The sequence below is a fragment of the Misgurnus anguillicaudatus genome, chromosome 3 (genome assembly GCF_027580225.2).
Source record: "Misgurnus anguillicaudatus chromosome 3, ASM2758022v2, whole genome shotgun sequence".
In the NCBI taxonomy this organism is placed as follows: Eukaryota; Metazoa; Chordata; class Actinopteri; order Cypriniformes; family Cobitidae; genus Misgurnus; species Misgurnus anguillicaudatus.
This window is the reverse complement of record NC_073339.2, coordinates 31,055,814-31,077,873: the sequence shown is the minus strand read 5'-3', so window position 1 is coordinate 31,077,873 and position 22,060 is coordinate 31,055,814. Positions and strand designations below refer to the sequence as shown.

The following is a 22,060-nucleotide window of genomic DNA, read 5'->3' as shown; positions in this document are numbered from 1 at the left end:
CTACTGTGACCTGTCCCTGAACCAGGCGCACTAGTGCGCCCACTCACAAAGCCCAACATAGCAGACAGCCACGACTCTACTACCGCGGGCTTTATAAAAAAAAATTATTTGAATCTTAATTTTCATATTCGAAATTCTTTTTTTTAACTATTCGAATATATATTCGAATTTAGAATGTTCGTTGACAGCCATACAAAGTAGCCCAAAAAATAATTAAGTACAGTAACTAATTACATTTACTTAATAGGGGTGTGACGAGATCTTGTGTGACGAGATCTCGCGAGATTAAATGTGTTTCGCGAGATTACATGTGTCTCGCGAGATTTCTTGTGGAGGTGCTGGCCGTTTCTCAAATAAAAGACTGCATTCTTCGGAGGTCGCATTTTTAAACTGCATTTACTTCATCATTGTCTTATTAGAGACTATTAACAATTATAAAGTGTACTAATTATTTAGTTAATCGCAAATTGTTGTAATATGCTCACGACTTGCGAATGTAATGTTCAGTTAATGATCTGAAATAAACCTTGATGACGTATGCAGCCTGCATATGCGACCTCCGAAGGATGGAGCTTTCTGTTTGACCCTTTTTTGCTTTTTTGTTTGGGTTTCCAATAATGTTCGTTTGGGAGCTCGTGTGAAGTCTGAGACTGAGACATGTTGTGTTTGTCTGTCGATCAGTGTCAGATGTGAAGTCTCAGCTGATTAAACCCTCACACAGAGTTTACATGATTTAATGTCTGCATGTTCTTGCTCAAAAAATGACTGACTGTATAATTTCTAGTTTAAAGAAATGGACATTAAATATTAATATGGATTTAAACATTGTTTGACTAAAAATAAGTTTCTCTCCGTCTAAAGTAAAAGTGAAAGTGAAGATAGCGTCCGCGAGACGAGTCCTCTATCGCCCCCTGCAGACATTTGTTATAATACATACATAATGCTTTTTATTTATAGGCTACAAAATGTTGTTTAATGTAACTTGGTTTTAATACTCTATTTGAACCAATTATTATTGCATCTTCGTTATTATGTAATTTTAAATGCTACTGCTCACTTGGGTCAGCTGCTTATGATGCTGGATTTATTTCAGATGCTATGAGTCCAAGACACGCGCATTAAGTCAAAGACACACGCATTAAGTCCATGTGCATTAAGTCCATGTGCGTGCATGAAGGAATCCTCTCTCCACAAGCTCTCGCGTTAAGTGAAGCCCACAAACCCCCATGCGAGTTGTGCAATGTGCATGTTAATGTTAAACTATAATAATAATAATAATAATAAATAATGGCATATCATTTTTGTCTTACAAAAAAAAAAACCTCGAATCGAATCGTGACCATAGAATCGAAAATGTAATCGAATTGAAGATTTGGAGAATCATGACACCCCTACACACAAGTGTTGTCAGGGAACTACACTAACCTTTTCCACTGGTGGCACTTGCGCTTCTAACTTTTTCAGTTACTGGCGCAAAACATTATTTGGTCGGACAAATTAGTTATATTATGGATAATAATGAAACTGTATTGCATACAGATGTGCTTTTAATTTTACTTGCCATTTTTTAAACCACATGCTGCCTTGTGTTGCAGTGTTTCCCACGGATGTGAAATTTACTTGTGGTGGTAGCCTGTGAAAAGGGCAATCATTATCCACCGACAAAATATGGTCTACTATACTGCCCTCCAAAGGCTAAGTGCAGTATCTACGCAAACACTGAAACTGAGAAAAATGGCTTTAAAGTTTTTTACACCAGCCAGTCAAACATGTTACTGCAATTTTGGCACACACATTTCTCTGAAATGGGACAAAATTTAACCAGGAGACTTTGTCACAAGACACAACAGATCTCACAAAGCCCATTTTAACCCTTAACTCAATTTTGACCAAATGCGTAGTTACTGCGCTTTCGCTTTGTAGGGCAGAATACATGTCACAAAGAATACTTTGATTTATTCAACATTAATATTAATTTCACATTATAGGTCATTAATCTTAATTAATTTTTTAACAAAGCTGACTGTTTGTCAAATCACCAAAAAACACATACTGTTTTGCACCTATATATGAAGCAATTAGACCCCTTTATATTCAAACTCAATATATACAATACTATGTATATTATATTAATAGACAGTGCAGATATAGATTATAAATGTGACTGATGTTATGATGGTTATAATTTTTATTTGATAGGCACTTTTACTGCTTCTGCTCTTTCTATTTCTCTCTTGCAGATTAAAAAAGCTTAATCCACTCATTATTTCAGATGTAAAAGTCTACTTGCGGTCCCGGTGACAGGTGACTTTACAGTTACAGCTTTGCGTTTTTAATATCTTGAGTCAGCTTGAGCTTTGCTCGTAGTGCTTGACATTGGCATTGCTTTTTTGCCACCATATTTGTGCAACCTTTTTAGAAAAGATATGGTTTATTAATAATAAGATTATAAAAAATGGGAAGAAGAAAATTCAGTGCGTGGTCGTAACAAGAGCAAGTTGTTATCGCCATAGAAACCGGGAGGCACGCCGAAACTGCACTCGAGCTTTAGCGCGGTAGCGCTCGCGGCCATTCTCCGATCGACTCGGGTTTTACACAAAATATTAATCAGACTTGGGACCCGAAGTAATTAAACTAGGACCGAACCCGACGCAACTGACCATTTAAAATATAAATCCGGAACCGCACGGGTCTCGGGTATCTGTGAAGACCTCTAATGGTAAAACTTGTATGCTCAAGTTCAGACACATGGATAGATACAATGTGACACTTGCTTCGCGGCGCAGCGACCCAATTCATTGAGAAACAGAAAGCACGCGAACGCTCACCGGGAGAGACACGATGTGCTCGCACGCAAAATGAAGCCAACTTGATTTGTTGAAGGCTCAGGGGACGTTATAAAACGTATTCTTAAAATAAACATTTCTGTTTAAATAAATGCTCATAGTAAATTGTAGCATATTGCCTAAAACATGACGTAGGTACAAAAATAATCAGTGATACATTTGCCCCCATTAAAAATTAGGGTTGCAACTTGCAATGGCATTTCAAGAGGTTGCATATGCGACCAAAACGGTCGCAGTGTAGTTCCCTGGTTGTAAAGTTATAGTCTACCGCTGAGCAGAGGTGGGTAGAGTACCCAAAATCTGTACTCAAGTAAAAGTACAAGTACTTATACAAAAATTTACTCAAGTAAAAGTAAAAGTATCAATCTAATTATTTACTTGAGTAAGAGTAAAAAAGTATTAGATGAAAAAACTACTCAAGTAGTTAGTTACTCGTTACTGGTAGAGAAGTAGTGCAAAAGCACTGAATTTTAGACTACTTGGAGGGTTTTCACAAACCTCTCCTTAAAAGTCTCATTGTTCTGCTTATATACAAGTAAAGCAGCCTATCTCAGTCCTGCAATGGGACATTATCACATTAACATCACATAACGTGTCATTTGAGAAAAAATCTCAAACACACACACATTGCCATTAAAGTGCAATTACTAAACATAAACAGGAGCTTAATAAAAATGATCATTTTAGAATTTCATATGGAACTTTTTGTTTGTGCAAATCAACTCTACATTTATTATAATATATAATACATGTTTCTTTAAAATCAAACTTTATTCTTATATTTTTATTCATTCATTCTTTAGGAAGGATTTAAATAAAATACAATCTTATTACATTTTATTTGAATGTATTTTCTACACATTAGTGAGGTGTCCGGATTTGTGTGTAAATGCAAGACGTCCTTAAATTATGCTGTTCAGTTTGTTTAGTTGTGGGGAAATTATATGAAAATGTGCAGATGTGAACGTGCCGTTTGTATGTTTTAACTTACACTAGGTTTTGTCATCGCTTGCAAAAGAGTGCATATGGCAAAAAAACTCGGACAGTGTGTGAAATGACCATTAGTGTTCAAATAGACAATACTGTGACACTTACTTCAGGTTGGATCTTGAATTCCTGTACGCTGGGATGTCAGCTCGTTTACTGAACAAGGCATGCATCGCATTATGAAACTATTCTTTTTGACCTCTTGGAGTGAAAACATAGACCGAACTTGAAGCCACGCATGATCTGCCTCCGATATCTCCCACAACGCAAACGCGCCCTCATCTGCTTCTCCTATCATCTACGCGCTGTCGCGCGCGCTAAAGGGTGACCGCGCGGTCGCGCGCTAAACGGTGACGTAGCCTGTCTCGCGGAACTTTCGAACACGCCCTATTTTTTTTATATATTAATAAATTATTACCTTTTGACAGTAACGCAGTAACGCCGCCGAATGTAGCGAAGTAAAAGTACAGTTTTTTCACCAGAAATGTACTTGAGTAAGAGTAGAAAGTACCCATCCTTAAATTTACTCTAAAAGTACTAGTTACCCAAAAAATTTACTCAAGTAAATGTAACGAAGTAAATGTAATTCGTTACTACCCACCTCTGCCGCTGAGTCACATACAATAGTCGCATGTGTCCTCCTAAACCATGACTTAACACACACGTACAATAGTCACATGAGTGAACACACACAAGTGTTGTAAAGGTAAAGTCTACTGCTGAGTCGCATACAATAGTCACATGTGTCCTCATAAACCATGAGTCAACACACACAAGTGTTGTAAAGTTAAAGTCTACCGCTGAGTCGCATACAATTGTCACATGTGTCCTCATAAACCATGAGTCAACACACACAAGTGTTGTAAAGTTAGTCTACTGCTGTGTCACGTTCAAAAGTCACATGTGTCCTCATAAACCATGAGTAAACACACACAAGTGTTGTAAAGTTAAAGTCTACCGCTGAGTCGCATACAATTGTCACATGTGTCCTCATAAACCATGAGTCAACACACACAAGTGTTGTAAAGTTAAAGTCTACTGCTGAGTCACGTACAATAGTCACACATGTCCTCATAAACCATGAGTAAACACACACAAGTGTTGTAAAGTTAAAGTCTACTGCTGAGTCACGTTCAATAGCCACATGTGTCCTCATAAACCATGAGTAAACACACACAAGTGTTGTAAAGTTAGTCTACTGCTGTGTCACGTTCAATAGCCACATGTGTCCTCATAAACCATGAGTAAACACACACAAGTGTTGTAAAGTTAAAGTCTACTGCTGAGTCATGTACAATAGTCACATGTGTCCTCATAAACCATGAGTAAACACACACAAGTGTTGTAAAGTTAAAGTCTACTGCTGAGTCACGTTCAATAGCCACATGTGTCATCATATACCATGTGTTTACACACACAAGTGTTGTATAGTGATAGTCTACTGCTGAGTCACGTACAATAGTCACATGTGTCCTTATAAACCATGAGTAAACACACACAAGTGTTGTAAAGTTAGTCTACTGCTGTGTCACGTTCAATAGCCACATGTGTCCTCATAAACCATGAGTAAACACACACAAATGTTGTAAACTTATAGTCTACCGCTGAGTCAAGTACAATAGTCACATGTGTCCTCATAAATCATGAGTAAACACACACAAGTGTTGTAAAGTTGTAGTCTACCGCTAAGTCACATTATAGCTCATTTCTCTTTTTTTTCTGTCTTCCAGCTCGTCCATGAGCCTGTCGTTTCAGGAAGTGAAGTCACATCTCCTAAAGAGGTTTGTTAATAATTTTTGTGACACACGTGTTATAATTTGATCTGAAGTGAAATTTTCTAATTCCTACTAAATGTGATTCCGCAGTTAACATGTTAAAACACCTGTGTGTTAACAGTATATGGAAAGGCTTGTGTCTTCATAAACCATGAGTAAACACACACAAGTGTTGTAAAGTTAAAGTCAACTGCTGAGTCACGTACAACAGTCACATGTGTCCTCATAAACCATGAGTAAACGAACACAAGTGTTGTAAAGTTAAAGTCTACTGCTGAGTCACGTTCAATAGTCACATGTGTCCTCATAAACCATGAGTAAACACACAAGTGTTGTAAAGTTAGTCTACTGCTGTGTCACGTTCAATAGCCACATGTGTCCTCATAAACCATGAGTAAACACACACAAGTGTTGTAAAGTTAAAGTCTACTGCTGAGTCACGTACAATAGTCACATGTGTCCTTATAAACCATGAGTAAACACACACAAGTGTTGTAAAGTTAGTCTACTGCTGTGTCACGTTCAATAGCCACATGTGTCCTCATAAACCATGAGTAAACACACACAAGTGTTGTAAAGTTAGTCTACTGCTGTGTCACGTTCAATAGTCACATGTGTCCTCATAAACCATGAGTAAACACACACAAATGTTGTAAACTTATAGTCTACTGCTAAGTCACATTATAGCTCATTTCTCTTTTTTTTCTGTCTTCCAGCTCGTCCATGAGCCTGTCGTTTCAGGAAGTGAAGTCACATCTCCTAAAGAGGTTTGTTAATAATTTTTGTGACACACGTGTTATAATTTGATCTGAAGTGAAATTTTCTAATTCCTACTAAATGTGATTCCGCAGTTAACATGTTAAAACACCTGTGTGTTAACAGTATATGGAAAGGCTTGTGTCTTCATAAACCATGAGTAAACACACACAAGTGTTGTAAAGTTAAAGTCAACTGCTGAGTCACGTACAACAGTCACATGTGTCCTCATAAACCATGAGTAAACGAACACAAGTGTTGTAAAGTTAAAGTCTACTGCTGAGTCACGTTCAATAGTCACATGTGTCCTCATAAACCATGAGTAAACACACAAGTGTTGTAAAGTTAGTCTACTGCTGTGTCACGTTCAATAGCCACATGTGTCCTCATAAACCATGAGTAAACACACAAGTGTTGTAAAGTTAGTCTACTGCTGTGTCACGTTCAATAGTCACATGTGTCCTCATAAACCATGAGTAAACACACAGAAATGTTGTAAACTTATAGTCTACCGCTAAGTCACATTATAGCTCATTTCTCTTTTTTTTCTGTCTTCCAGCTCGTCCATGAGCCTGTCGTTTCAGGAAGTGAAGTCACATCTCCTAAAGAGGTTTGTTAATAATTTTGTCAAATTTGTGACACACGTGTTATAATTTGATCTGAAGTGAAATTTTCTAATTCCTACTAAATGTGATTCCGCAGTTAACATGTTAAAACACCTGTGTGTTAACAGTATATGGAAAGGCTTGTGTCCTCATAAACCATGAGTAAACACACAGAAGTCTTGTAAAGTTATAGTCTACTGTTGAGTCACGTACAATAGTCACATGTGTCCTCATAAACCATGAGTAAACACACACAAGTGTTGTAAAGTTAAAGTCTACTGCTTAGTCAAGTACAATAGTCACATGTGTCCTCATAAACCATGAGTAAACACACACGTACAATAGTCATGTGTCTTCATAAACCATGAGTAAACACACACGTACAATAGTCACATGTGTCCTCATAAACCATGAGTAAACACACACGTACAATAGTCACATGTGTCCTCATAAACCATGAGTAAACACACACGTACAATAGTCACATGTGTCCTCATAAACCATGAGTAAACACACACAAGTGTTGTAAAGGTAAAGTCTACTGCTGAGTCACGTACAATAGTCACACGTGTCCTTATAAACCATGAGTAAACACACACAAGTGTTGTAAAGGTAAAGTCTACTTCTGAGTCACGTACAATAGTCACATGTGTCCTTATAAACCATGAGTAAACACACACAAGTGTTGTAAAGTTAAAGTCTACTGCTGAGTCACGTACAATAGTCACACATGTCCTCATAAACCATGAGTAAACACACACAAGTGTTGTAAAGTTAAAGTCTACTGCTGAGTCACGTACAATAGTCACACATGTCCTCATAAACCATGAGTAAACACACACAAGTGTTGTAAAGTTAAAGTCTACTGCTGAGTCACGTACAATAGTCACACATGTCCTCATAAACCATGAGTAAACACACACAAGTGTTGTAAAGTTAAAGTCTACTGCTGAGTCACGTACAATAGTCACACATGTCCTCATAAACCATGAGTAAACACACACAAGTGTTGTAAAGTTAAAGTCAACTGCTGAGTCACGTACAATAGTCACATGTGCCTCATAAACCATGAGTAAACAAACACAAGTGTTGTAAAGTTAAAGTCAACTGCTGAGTCACGTACAATAGTCACACATGTCCTCATAAACCATGAGTAAACACACACAAGTGTTGTAAAGTTAAAGTCAACTGCTGAGTCACATACAATAGTCACATGTGTCCTCCTAAACCATGACTTAACACACACGTACAATAGTCACATGAGTGAACACACACAAGTGTTGTAAAGGTAAAGTCTACTGCTGAGTCGCATACAATAGTCACATGTGTCCTCATAAACCATGAGTAAACACACACAAGTGTTGTAAAGTTAAAGTCTACCGCTGAGTCGCATACAATTGTCACATGTGTCCTCATAAACCATGAGTAAACACACACAAGTGTTGTAAAGTTAAAGTCTACTGCTGAGTCACGTTCAATAGCCACATGTGTCCTCATAAACCATGAGTAATCACACACAAGTGTTGTAAAGTTAAAGTCTACTGCTGAGTCGCATACAATAGTCACATGTGTCCTCATAAACCATGAGTAAACACACACAAGTGTTGTAAAGTTAAAGTCAACTGCTGAGTCACGTACAATAGTCACATGTGTCCTCATAAACCATGAGTAAACACACACAAGTGTTGTAAAGTTAAAGTCAACTGCTGAGTCACGTACAATAGTCACATGTGTCCTCATAAACCATGAGTAAACACACACGTGCAATAGTCACACATGTCCTCATAAACTATGAGTAATCACACACAAGTGTTGTAAAGTTAAAGTCTACTGCTGAGTCGCATACAATAGTCACATGTGTCCTCATAAACCATGAGTAAACACACACAAGTGTTGTAAAGTTAAAGTCAACTGCTGAGTCTTGTACAATAGTCACATGTGTCCTCATAAACCATGAGTAAACACACACAAGTGTTGTAAAGTTAAAGTCTGCTGCTGAGTCAAATACGTACAATAGTCACATGTGTCCTCATAAACCATGAGTAAACACACACAAATGTTGTAAACTTATAGTCTACCGCTAAGTCACATTATAGCTCATTTCTCTTTTTTTCTGTCTTCCAGCTCGTCCATGAGCCTGTTGCTTCAGAAAGTGAAGTCACATCTCCTAAAGAGGTTTGTTAATAATTTTGTGTCACACTTGTTATAATTTGATCTGAAGTGAAATTTTCTAATTCCTACTAAATGTGATTCCGCAGTTAACATGTTAAAACACCTGTGTGTTAACAGTATACGGAAAGGCTTGTGTCCTCATAAACCACGAGTAAACACACACAAGTGTTGTAAAGTTATAGTCTACCCCTGAGTCACATTATAGCTCTTTTTTTTCTGTCTTCCAGCTCGTCCATGAGCCTGTCGTTTCAGAAAGTGAAGTCACATCTCCTAAAGAGGTTTGTTAATAATTTTGTCAAATTTGTGTCACACGTGTTATAATTTGATCTGAAGTGAAATTTTCTTATTCCTACTAAATGTGATTCAGCAGTTTACTTGTTAAAGGACAAGTTCGGTATTTTACACTTAAAGCCCTGTTTTCAGATTGTTTATGATGAAATAGAACGGTTTTGACTGAAATTTGGACATATGCGGCTGCCCCGAGAATTTTTGGGTGTTTGTGTTTCACCTCCCACCTCTACAATGGGTTTAATGGTGCACTGGAACTAGGGATGCCACAATTCTCAATACATTATCAGTGTTTCCCACAGGATTTTGAGGAGACTGTGGTGGTGATGACGTCACCCACTAATTAGCATATATATGATGTCATCATGTCGTGTTTGCATTTGATCTAGTGTTGGCACCTGAAATATGTTTCACTTCTACTCTTTGATCTGTATCTGTATTTGATCTGTATTATATATCAAATTATATTTTAAGCCGAATTAAGCTGTTTTAAATAGTGAAATAAAAATGTAAATGGGAATCATGAAAATTCTATTTGTGGGGGCCAGTGTTGATTCTGTGGTGGGCCACCACAAATAAATCAATGTATGGGAAACACTGCATTATTGAACCGTTCGGTTCGACCCCCACGGTCCAATACGCGCAGGTGAATTGCGGTTTTTCGGTTTATCCATCAAAATCTGTCAGTTTTATATTCCCTGCACTTTTGTTAATGTGCGCATGCGCGTGATCTGCACGCTTATAAACGCCACAGCGAGTTGATATCCAGTCACTGTGCGCTAGCTGCGTTAAACTCTGCCTGAACTCTGCTTGCAATGCTGGTGTCAGATTTCATTCGCGTGCACACCCACCCAACAGAAGTACGACAACAAAAAGCAGCAGCACGACTGTCTTTTAAATCTGAGGTGTGGATTAATTATTTGTGCGTGTAGATTACATACAACATCAATGTAAAGATGCAAATTCGCGTGCGGCAATGCGAATGACGCAAATTGGGCTTGTTATTGATGCAAACGCGCGTTATTTGCCTCAAACACATCTTCTGCGCAAGTTGAAAAAGTTTAACTCAAGAAGAGAATGCGCATGATGCTAAAATAAATCCCACCAGTAATGTTGTTTGAGGAACGCATTTTTGGTTTCTACACAGACAGCATGATGTTGGACCTAACAGTAGTGCCGTAAGGTATAGCCTTTATTTACAATGTAAAGTTTAATTTACTAAGTACAGGTATATAAAATGGCCAATTTATGTAATGTAATGAATTCACATGTTCCCCAGTTTTAATAGGATATGATTTTTATATGTCTTTATTTAATTATATCTTATATTGTTGTATCAGTACACTAGAAATATGTAAGATGATTTTTGCATTTACATAAAATAAAGAGAACTGCAATTAAAACCAGTATTTTTGCTTCTTAACATCTCAATGTTCCTGTTACCTAAGCATAGAATAATTAAAAACAGTTTAATAGGCCATGGCATCAGAACCGAAACCGAACCGTAAACCGTGAACAAGAACCGAAATATGTATTGAACCATGAACTAAGTGTATTGTTGCATCACTAACTGGAACCATCCTTCCTAAAATGCATTAAACTTTCGTTTACAAAGATGTGAAACTCACCGAGTGGTCAGGGGTGTTCACTGGTATGTTCACACAAAAATCTGAAAACAGGGCTTTAAGTGTAAAATACTGAACTTGTCCTTTAAAACACTTGTAAACACACACAAGTTTGTTTAAATTTTAAAACAAATTTTCTTCTGGGTGCCATGCTCCACAATTTCGGTATTTTACACTTAAAGCCCTGTTTTCAGATTGTTTATGATGAAATAGAACGGTTTTGACTGAAATTTGGACATATGATGCTGGCCCGAGAATTTTCGGGTGTTTGTTGTATCACCCCCACCTCTACAATGGGTGTATAGGTGCACAGGAACAATCCTTCCTAAAATGCATTAAACTTTCGTTTACTTTCATTTAATGCATTTTAGGAAGGATTATTCCAGTTCATCTATGCAGCCATTGTAGAGGTGGGGATCATGATACAAAAAACACCCCAAATTCTCGGCCCAGCATCATATGTCCAAATTTCAGTCAAAACCGTTCTATTTCATCATAAACAATCTGAAAACAGGGCTTTTAGTGTAAAATACCGAACTTGTCCTTTAAAAACTCCTTCACTAGCATTAAATAAAACCCATCCAATTTAGCTACTGCCATCTATTAGCAGCTGTGCATTATGATGAACTTGAATGCATTTAGGAGATTGCAGGTATTCACACTAATTTGTCCCCGGCATTGATTTGAGATCGGGATTTATTTGTCCATGATGTCCACGCCCTTGGCCACTATCAGAGGCCCGGCGTTTATTTGAATACCGGTCTTTATTTGAGGAATTACTTTATGATGTTTTATTAACAAAGTTAGCAGGTTCAGATAATTAACCAAATGGTTACACTTTATTTTACTAAGTACAGTTGAAAGAGAAAGTATGTGAACCCTTTGAGCTTACTTGGATTTCTTCATAAATTGGTCATAAAATGTGTTCTGATCTTCATCTAAGTCACAACAATAGAGAAACACAGTCTGCTTAAACTTATACCGCACAAAAATTATACGTTTTCATGTTTGATTGAACACAACATGTAAACATTCATAGTGCAGGGTGGAAAAAGTATGTGAACCTTTGGGTTTAATAACTGGTTGACCCTCCTTTGGCAGCAATAACCTCAACCAAACATTTCCTATAGTTGCAGATCAGACCTGCACAACGGTCAGGAGAAGTTTTGGACCATTCCTCTTTACAAAAGTGTTTCAGTTCAGCAATATTCTTGGGATGTCTGGTGTGAATCGCTCGCTTGAGGTCATGCCACAGCATCTCAATCGGGTTGAGGTCAGGACTCTGACTGGGCCACTCCAGAAGGCGTATTTTCTTCTGTTGAAGCCATTCTGTTGTTGATTTACTTCCATGCTTTGGGTCGTTGTCCTGTTACATCGTCCATCCTCTGTTAAGCTTCAGTTGGCGGACAGATGGTCTTAAGTTTTTCTGCAAAATGTCTTGATAAACTTTGGAATTCATTTTTCCATTGATGACGGTACTCCGTCCAGGGCCTGAGGCAGCAAAGCAGCCCCAAACCATGATGGCCCCTCCACCATATTTCATAGTTGGGATGAGGTTTTGATGTTGTTGTGCTGTGCCTTTTGTTCTCCACACATAGCGTTGTGTGTTCTTTCCAAACAACTCAATTTTGGTTTCATCTGTCCACAGAATGTTTTGCCAGTAGTGCTGTGGAACATCCAGGTGCTCTTTTGGAAACTTCAAACGTGCTGCAATGTTTTTTGGACAGCAGTGGCTTCCTCCGTGGTGTCCTCCCATGAAGTCCATTCTTGTTTAATGTTTTCCTTATTGTAGATTTGTCAACAAAAATGTTAGCATGTGCCAGAGATTTCTGTAAGTCTTTAGCTGACACTCTAGGATTCTTCTTCACCTCATTGAGCATTCTGTGCTGTGCTCTTGCAGTCATCTTTACAGGACGACCACGCCTAGGGAGTGTAGCAACCGTGCTGAACTTTCTCCATTTGTAGGCAATCTGTCTTAACGTGGACACATGGACATCAAGGCTTTTAGATATACTTTTGTAGCCCTTTCCAGCTTTATGTAAGTCAACAATTCTTGATCATAGCTCTTCTGAGAGACAATGCTTCTTCAGAACAGCAAACTCAAAACTGGTGTGTGTTTTTTATTGGACAGGGCAGCTTTAATCAACACATCCAATCTCATCACATTGATTGGACTCCAGGTTGGCTGACTCCTGGCTCCAATTAGCTCTTGGAGAAGTCATTAGCCTAGGGTTTCACATACTTTTTCCACCTTGCACTATGAATGTTTACATGTTGTGTTCATTAAAAACATTAAACGTATAATGTTTGTGCGGTATTCGTTTAAGCAGACTATTTTTCTTTATTGTTGTGACTTAGATGAAGATCAGAACACATTATATGACCAATTTATGAAGAAATCCAAGTAAGCCCAAAGGGTTCACATACTTTTTCTTTCAACTGTATAAATAACTTTGCAACTTCATGTCAACTAACTTTCATTAATTTGCAACTATACATCAACTTACTGTCATTAAAGTATTAGTAGACTGTAAAGGGGATCGCACACCGGCCGCGCAGCTCAGCGCCGCGCCGCGTCGTGCCGCGTCGCGCCTAGGAGAACTCGGAGGTATTGTAAACCGGAAGTGTACTTTAAATAGCGCAAGCTTCGTCAGATAGCGTCTAATTCAAAATGTAAAATATACGTTAGCAGCCAATGTTAATCATTAATGATGTGGGAAAATATGATGTTATTTAATGTTAAACTATGTGAGTGGCGCTCTGTGGTGCGACAGGGATTAGAACAACTTCCTGAGTCACAGCTGGGCGGCGCGGACAGGCCCCATCTGGCGGCGCCGGTGTGCGTACACTCATAGAAAACAATGTGTTACATTTTTTTAGAACTGCGCGGCGCTGAGCTGCGCGGCCGGTGTGCGATCCCCTTAAGGGTTAGGGTTCCAAACCTGTCCTGGAGGACCACTAGTACTGCACAATTTGCATGTCTCTGTCATTAGACACACCTGGTTTAAATCTTCAGCTCATTAGTAGAGACTGTAAGACCTGAACTGGGTGTGTAAGGTAACTGAATGAGGTGTGTCACATATATAGGTGTGAGATATAATCACAATAAAGTGTTAGTAGATATTAAGCAGACAGTCTACTAATTCTCTAAAGATTGGTAGTTGATAAGTAGTTGCAAAGTTACTTATAATTAGTAAAATGTCTAAAGTGGACTATCGAAATAAAGTGTTACCAGCCAAATTAGCAGAGGTGTAGAATTCCATGGACGTGTTAATCAAAGGGTACACGTCATGATGAAAATGAAAATAAAACCTAATTTTGAAGAAACTATGACAGAAAATGAACACATACTAGATTATTAATGAATTAAATGATTTTAACAGATACCTCTAACGGGAATAGCTGCGTGATGAAGTGAAACTTAAGGGTTAATAGACAAAAACTGAAGCAGATTTTTTAGAACATTATATTATCTTAAAGGAGTGTAGCTACTGTAGCATGTAAATAATGCATGTAAATAATGCATGTAAATAATGCACATAAATAACGTGAGCAAGAGTGAATCAGGCACGTGCCGCCTAGCTAGTTTGCTCAAACAACAAAATCACCACAGGGCTCGACATTAAGGCTTGTTTGGGACAAGTGGATTTTTTGAAGGACAAGTGTAAGAGAAAATTAGTTGTCCGACTGGAGAAGTTAAATTTCAAACAATGTTACTTAACGTTATGTGCCGTTAACGACAGAGCAGCACGCGCAGCGCAAACACAGAGTGGAATATTGAACAGAGAGCGCAGTGCACCGACACACATACAAACACACGTTTACACCTTATGTTGTTACTAAACAAGCTGTGCGCGCATGAAACCTGATCACCAAACACAGAGGAGCAAGACGGCATGGAGTGGAGAGTGATGTTTCTTCAGGCTCCGGTGTGAATATAAATGATAGGCACTTCAACCGCGTTTTCATCACTGTGTGTCAAAAAGCCGACTTAAGTCCGTATTTTTCTCTTCTAAAGTTCGGTAAAAACACATAATGGGCTTAAAATCTTGTTTAAGAATCTGTTTTATAGTGAGAATCTCTCTTTCAGTGCGCCTATGTGTGTGTGCTGCACGACAGCTGATTTGAATTTGACAGAGTTCGTCACTGAACATTAAAAATCCCACACAAACATTACAGTGTAAATGCTAGGTTTAAGATTGATTTTATATATAACAGATAATCTAGATACATTTACCCTAATAAGTTTTTTAAAACATGGTAATGTTTTAATGTTTTGCTTTAGTGTTTTAATGTCAGACAATCATTTAAATGTGGGAAAAAATGAAAAGAAAGGCAGCAGATATAGCATCCTTCTTCAGAAAGAGTAGCAAGAAGCAGCCAAATGAATCTTAGTAAAATACATTTTAGTGGCCTACAAAATTCACATGATTTTCTGGTCTATATTGTTTTTTCAGCAATTGGAGATATCAATTCTGGTTTCAAAGTAAATTTCAAAAGTTTTATTTGATTAAATAGTAAAAAAAATGAGGTTGAATTATTACTATAAATTGTATGTTAATCTCAATTCATTTTAATTAAAATTAAAGTATTGTAGAAATTGTATGTTATACATCATTGTGATTATTGCACTTATAATACTTAATAGTATTTTAAGGTTGCATGATAGAGATTTTATGTGCCACCCCAGAGTAACTGCTGGCCCCTGCCTGGCCACCTCTATGAAAAATCCCTTGCTCCGCCACTGATTAGCAAAACACAAAAAATACATTATATTATAAATCTTTACCCAGACAAGTGACTTTTGTGCATGGACAAGTGAAACATAAATTTACTCCGAAGAACAAGTTCCTCAAAAAGTTAATGTCAAGCCCTGCACCAGCTAACTTGCATTACATTTGTAAGAACCACGTCTTTCACTCACTTCAGCCGTGTGGCACGCGTGCCTGCTCACGATGTGAAGCATGTCTGCGCTATTCCCTGAGATGCACTTGACAGGCTTTTGTGCAGCAATTTTTTTATTTTTTTTATTTTTTGGACTACCTAGTTATGGCGGTAGGGTTTCCCAGCTTAGGCGGGTTTATCAGCATCCATCCTCCACCCCATCTCCTCACTTCTACCTCCCCCTGGACAGCATGCCAAATACGCATAATTTTTACTTGCATTTCATGTATATGTTACCCAAAGTATTTTTCAGATTGTACTGTACTTTAAACAACATTAATGTCAGATATTAGTTCTTCTGTTGTTCATAAATACCAGTAGTCAATGTTGTACAATGAGGATGGTGTGTCATCAGTTTCTGAATGTGTATTGAGCCAGGGTCCTTTACTGCCATTACCAGTGCCTGAATTTGTGTAAATGATTTTTGTCAAAAAATAGAATTCTGGTTTATCTCAATCAGTTTCCCAGCTCATTCAAAAGCGACTTCAATACTGGTTTTGAAAATTAGCTCATCACTTATATCTTTATCCTCTATGTCTTTCATGAACTTGTTTTTTCCCCTCAAGGTAATAATGGTTAGATCCCAGCAGGAAGCTAGAAGGCCAGGCAGTGGCAATGATGGTAAGAAAATTCCTTTAAAAAAATAACACAGAGTCCACGAAGTCTAAATTAAAATACTTAGTTAATTTTTAAGGAAAAATATTGAATATTGAAACTCTTTGGTTATTTTTAGCGCAATGCTAAATGGTCTGTTCAGATTCAATGGATTACGCTAAGCAATGCTAAAAAAAACTAAAAACTGGATGTGGTGCCATGCAGAAAGGATGGGGAAGAGGGGAGACAGACAGACAACTTAGGATTCAGACAGTTTCAATTCGCTTCCATTGAGTTAAAAACACAATAAATTCACAGCCATTGGCACTCTGCATTGAAAACGTATAGATAAAACCACTGTTGCAGTTTGATAACCTAAGGCTTATTTTGTGGCATTTATATAAGCCTTTTGACGGTTTGTGTTAAGGAGTTGTAAAAATCACTCACTAAAATGAATGAATAACATTTGTGCTGAACTCTTATTACAAAGCAAAAACAAACATTCTGTTTCGATTCATGAACGTTTCTCTCAGTTAATGTATGTGATCTCACAGTCTAAAGCGTCTGTCATAACATGCTCTTGTGAATAATTTAAGGAGCGGTGAATTAAATACTTAATTTTAACTTGATAATTTGTTATATATAAGATTTGTTATATATATATTATATTATATATAAGAGCTCATCATACTTAAATGAACATTCTGCAAGTTTCAGAACTGAAAACGTCCGTGCTACTGAAATATAACAGTTTTTGGCACCAAGCCAGTATTACAAGCGAGTGTGGAATTCGAAAAAATATGACATAAAAAGTAGAATTGAAGCACCTCCCCATAGCCAAATACAACGACCACTTTTGTAGCCCCTCCCACAGCTTCGCGTGACACGTGTGTCTCAACAATAAGTAAACATGTCTTTAAAGATTGCCAAATGTAACCAAAATGACTTTTAAATACATTTTTTCTGAGAGACTTTTATTTTGACGCGGTGATCTGAAGTAACCATGGAAACGTATTTTCGGTTGTGGAAGAACCGTCTATGGGAAGAACACAGACGCTGGATAACAGAGGCTCAACATTAGGAATGCGTGGATAAAGTTTGTTTTTGAAGAAGTTCCAGCTCGCGTGGGGAGTGTTTGTTGTGTACACGGATTCATTTGTAAAGAAGTCGATGCTGGATTTGCAGAGAGACTGTGATTAAAAACACCACTAATATTGGATCTGACAAAAATGACACAGCAGTATACACATTAAGTTTATTTAAGTTACTGTGTTTCACTATTGCTTTGTTAGAAGAGATTGCTTGATATGTCTGTTGTAACATCCTTGTCTAAACACGTTTGTTTTAATTTACTAAAAACATTAATCGATTAATAAAGGTACAACACTTAACAACACGACTGTAATTTAACGGTAGAAATATACAAAGTTAGTGAAAAAAAAGAAGGATTTATCAGCTGCAGTTTAGATTCTGATGCCCGTTTACTGTGTTGTATACGGTAATTTAGGCGAGTTGCGTTTGAAAGGTCAAACACTCAACAAAGCTTTTTTATCATATAACTGTGGTATGTAACGTTACATGTATGTAAGAGCAACCTTACAAGCACAATAGAAATATACAAAGTTATTGATAAGGACTTACCAGGCACGGTTCACATTCTGATGCGCGCTTACTGTGTTGTATACGGTAATTTAGTCACGTCGAGTTTTGTCGAGTATACTTTACTATACGTATTGTCATTTATGTGTATCATCTTTAGCACCCAGAATCTTTTGTGGCTCAAACATATTTGTGTTCGGCTGCTATTTTTACACATTAACGTTTTTAAAACATTTCCCCACATGTAATGACGGGGAATGAAGCTGTCCAATCATAGCAGTGGGCATTACGTCCAGGTCTTCAGTGCGGCCTGCCCCTTCAAACAAACTATTTCTCCAGACAGCCACTAATCCATGTTACAAAATAGCCTATTACTTATTGCTTTTGATGTTTTTAAATGTAAAAACCACGCGAACATCATAAGTAGACATCAGACAACAGTATAAAACAATAAAATCGACAAATTCACCGCCCCTTTAAACTAAGGGCCTTCTCACAGGATAAGAACACGCAGTCTCATGAATAATTTAATAGACACTGAATCGTTATCAATGTACTAGTTCTTTGCCACATGTGATGTCAACACAATGTAGATTTTAAACCCAGAAGATGAAAAAATTAACCAGCTTTCAGATGCTAACATTGTCTTCTATGATGTGCAAAGTAGTCTGGGGTTTCATGACCCTTTAATTCAGTTCAGTGTTGCTTCAGTTTAAGTTCATTAACCATATAAAAAAAGTGAAATATTTTCAGATTTCAGGGTGCGGTTCCCCAATAACGCTCACGCGTTAAGAAGACTCAAAAAGATATATCTTACCAAAGTTGTTTATGTTCTTAAGTGTGTTCCCCGAAGTGTCTCTTAGGAAGCTTCTTAACACGCTGCCTCTAAGTTCGACGTAACAATGGCACTGTTCTAAGTGAAGGTGCTGAATTATTTGCAATTGATCACTCAGGGATTGATTTTCCACTTTATGCGAAGGTGCATTACGGCGCTATGAAAGACAACACGTTCTATACAAATGGAACATTACTCAAATTATTCAAGTTACATATATTTTAACTTAGTTTAAGTTATCTGTAAAATATAGACTATTAATTAAATGATCAGTAATACGGGTAGACAAACCACTTGTCACTTGTGCCACTTCTTGACATGGGTTTAATGACTTTAATGACTTTAAAAAAATTATGTAATACATTTTAATACTAATAGGTACTTTACAACAAGAAATGGCTTTAATGGCTACTGAGATGTATGTGTGCATTTCTATATTTATTGTTCTTAATGGTAAGTCAGTTATTTTTATAGTATGGATCATATTATATGTATAATATATAAATGTATTATGTATGCATGTATTAAAACAAACAGTATAATGTAATAAAGACATACCATAATATAAAACTGTGAAATGTATGAAATATTTAATAAATTGTATAATAGAATACATGATATTATTGCTTTTTAGTATAACCAATTAAAATCTTTAATCTTTCTAAATAAATTATAAATGTAACGTTATGAAAACGCTATAAACATAGAGGGAACAGACTTCAATGGGGAACAACCTTCGACACAACACCAGCGCCGTCTTCGATTCATTAGTTCTGATACCAAATAAAGTCAACTGCATAAAAAGTCCTGTATCTAATGCAAACATATATTATTATAAGTCCTAAAATGTCCATAACATAAAATCATTGTCAACATACCATAGTTTGACTTGTACTGCGCTGCGCTGATTTCTAAAGACTGCTGCACAGTGGCGGCGATAGCGTTTTGCGCTCAAACAATGCTAAGAGAGAGCTTACGAATGGTCCAGACCAACCTTACGAAAGTGTGACTTACAGAAGATATACTTATGGCGCTTTTCCATTGCATAGTACTCCACGGTTTGGTTTAGTTTGGGTCGGGTCAGCTTACTTTTGGGAGCTTTTCCACTGGGTGCAGTACATAGTACCCGATACTTTTTTTCGTACCACCCCAGTTTGGGTACCAAGCGACCCGAGCTGATACCAAACATGACGCGAAAACACAGTAGATCACTGATTGGTCTGAGAGAATATTCACTACAGCGTCATTGCTATAATGTAGCTTAGCTTTACCTCTGCTAGCTTGCGCTGTCTCAAGCAAACATGTTGTCAACAGTGCTATGCTATAAGTTCCCAAACTCAAAATTGCATTAGGCGATGTAAAACAGAAACTGCGTCTTAAACAACAGTACTGTTTGCACATTAGGCTTCACAGAGGGCGTGCAACATTGGCAATTTGGCAAGTAGATGGTAAGCTGTTGATTCATACCAAAATGCTTTTTTGCATAGTAGTGTTTGACACATGAAAACGTGTTGGGTTACGTATGTAACTGTTGTCACCTGAGAAGGGAACGAGACGCTGCGTCTCCCTTGTCATACTTCCTGCGTCCCTGTAACGCCGTCTTTGGCAATATTTTAGATAGCCTTATACTTCCTGGCTCCCACCTCACCCTTTGTCGTTAAGCCTCACCATTGGTTGAATTTCTTTATATGTGAAATATAAGAGCAGAACATACAGAGCAGAACATTGTCAGACTTTCATAGGCCTCGAAAACACTGCAAACTCATGAAAATGTGATGATTGACAAAGAGATAACAATAGCCACGTTCTGCCGCCTCGCGTGCTTAACACTCACAGCTTTGACAAAAATAATTTAATTAATGTTATGTTTTGCAATAACTCCGTCTTGGTGTTGTGTACTGCATGCATTTGTGTCCACAGCGCGCTATCTTGGGAGTTTGCAAGGTCCTCGTCTTTTTTGTACTTATATACCATTTTGGTGCTTAACCGTTTATGGCTTTTGGCACATGAACCGATCAAGATTTTGGTGTTATTAAAGTGTGAACATGCCTGTACGAATATTTTGATTTTTGAAATAAAGCATTTGGATTTATTTGGGTTTATTATTGGATTTTTCTTGTTCGCTGTTTTTCTTTTTTGCTGTAAGATCTGGCAACACTAGTCAGCAAACGTTCGTGCCTCTGTCATTTTCTGCAACGCGCATAAAGAAGACTTTTTCCCCTTCTAGGCATTTAAATTTTTAAATACTCCTTTTAAGTACTCCTAATAACAAAAAAGTTAGTCTGGAGCCCTGAATTACTAGACTTAAAAAAAGTTTTTCATTCTACTTTTTTTAGGAAACCTTGCAGTATACAGTAAACTAAAATGTGACTGTTTTCATTTCAAGCAATGTGTGCTTTGATTTCAGTTGAAGTCAAAATGTTCAATAAATAACCTTAACAAAGAATACTTTCCTCTTCACTTAAAGGCAGAGTAGGCAGGTTTAAGTCTAAAAAAGTCCAAATTAGTTTGAACTGTCTTTATATTTCAATACATAAGTAAAATGCAAGTATCCAGAAAAAGAGAGTATAAAAATCGAATGTCTGTAGACCTCTCACGACAGCTCATTTTTCCATTCACTCCACCCCCTCCCTTCTGGGTTTCTTCTAAAGCCACGCCCCAAAACACATGAACGCGCGACTGCTTTTCTGGGAGAACCATCATTTACCTGAGACGAGCGGAGAGGAAGGAGCGCGGTGCATGTAGTAACATCATGTCAGAATCACATGTAATAATACACCTAACTTTATCAATATGAATATAAACAAATAGGATGGCTTTTAGTACTCACTATTAAGCTAGCATATCGATACTGGAAAAGTTTAAAATATTTTTTTTTGATTTGGTAACGAACAAGCTAGTTATATTTAGCCTATAAGACATCTAAAAATAGGTTGCATTGATACAAGTTTTTTCATTACCATCAGTTACACTGTAATAAAGGTGAATTTTGTGGAAGATTCATAACATAAACAATGTTTTGCATGTAAGAGTT

General features: G+C 37.4%; 2 protein-coding genes across 2 annotated transcripts in view; both read left to right on the top strand.

Moving 5' to 3' along the window:
* The window catches only part of gatb (glutamyl-tRNA(Gln) amidotransferase, subunit B), a 77,147-nt gene that overhangs the window by 20,234 nt on the left and 34,853 nt on the right, over positions 1-22,060 (top strand). The window lies entirely within an intron of this gene.
* LOC141354516 (uncharacterized) overlaps positions 1-22,060 on the top strand; it is a 28,784-nt gene that overhangs the window by 5,670 nt on the left and 1,054 nt on the right. The window contains exons 2-6 of the mRNA XM_073860039.1: positions 5,564-5,614; positions 6,325-6,375; positions 6,924-6,974; positions 9,369-9,419; positions 16,565-16,619. Coding sequence (XP_073716140.1) covers positions 5,564-5,614; positions 6,325-6,375; positions 6,924-6,974; positions 9,369-9,419; positions 16,565-16,619 — 259 coding nt within the window. The remainder of the gene's footprint in view (positions 1-5,563; positions 5,615-6,324; positions 6,376-6,923; positions 6,975-9,368; positions 9,420-16,564; positions 16,620-22,060) is intronic.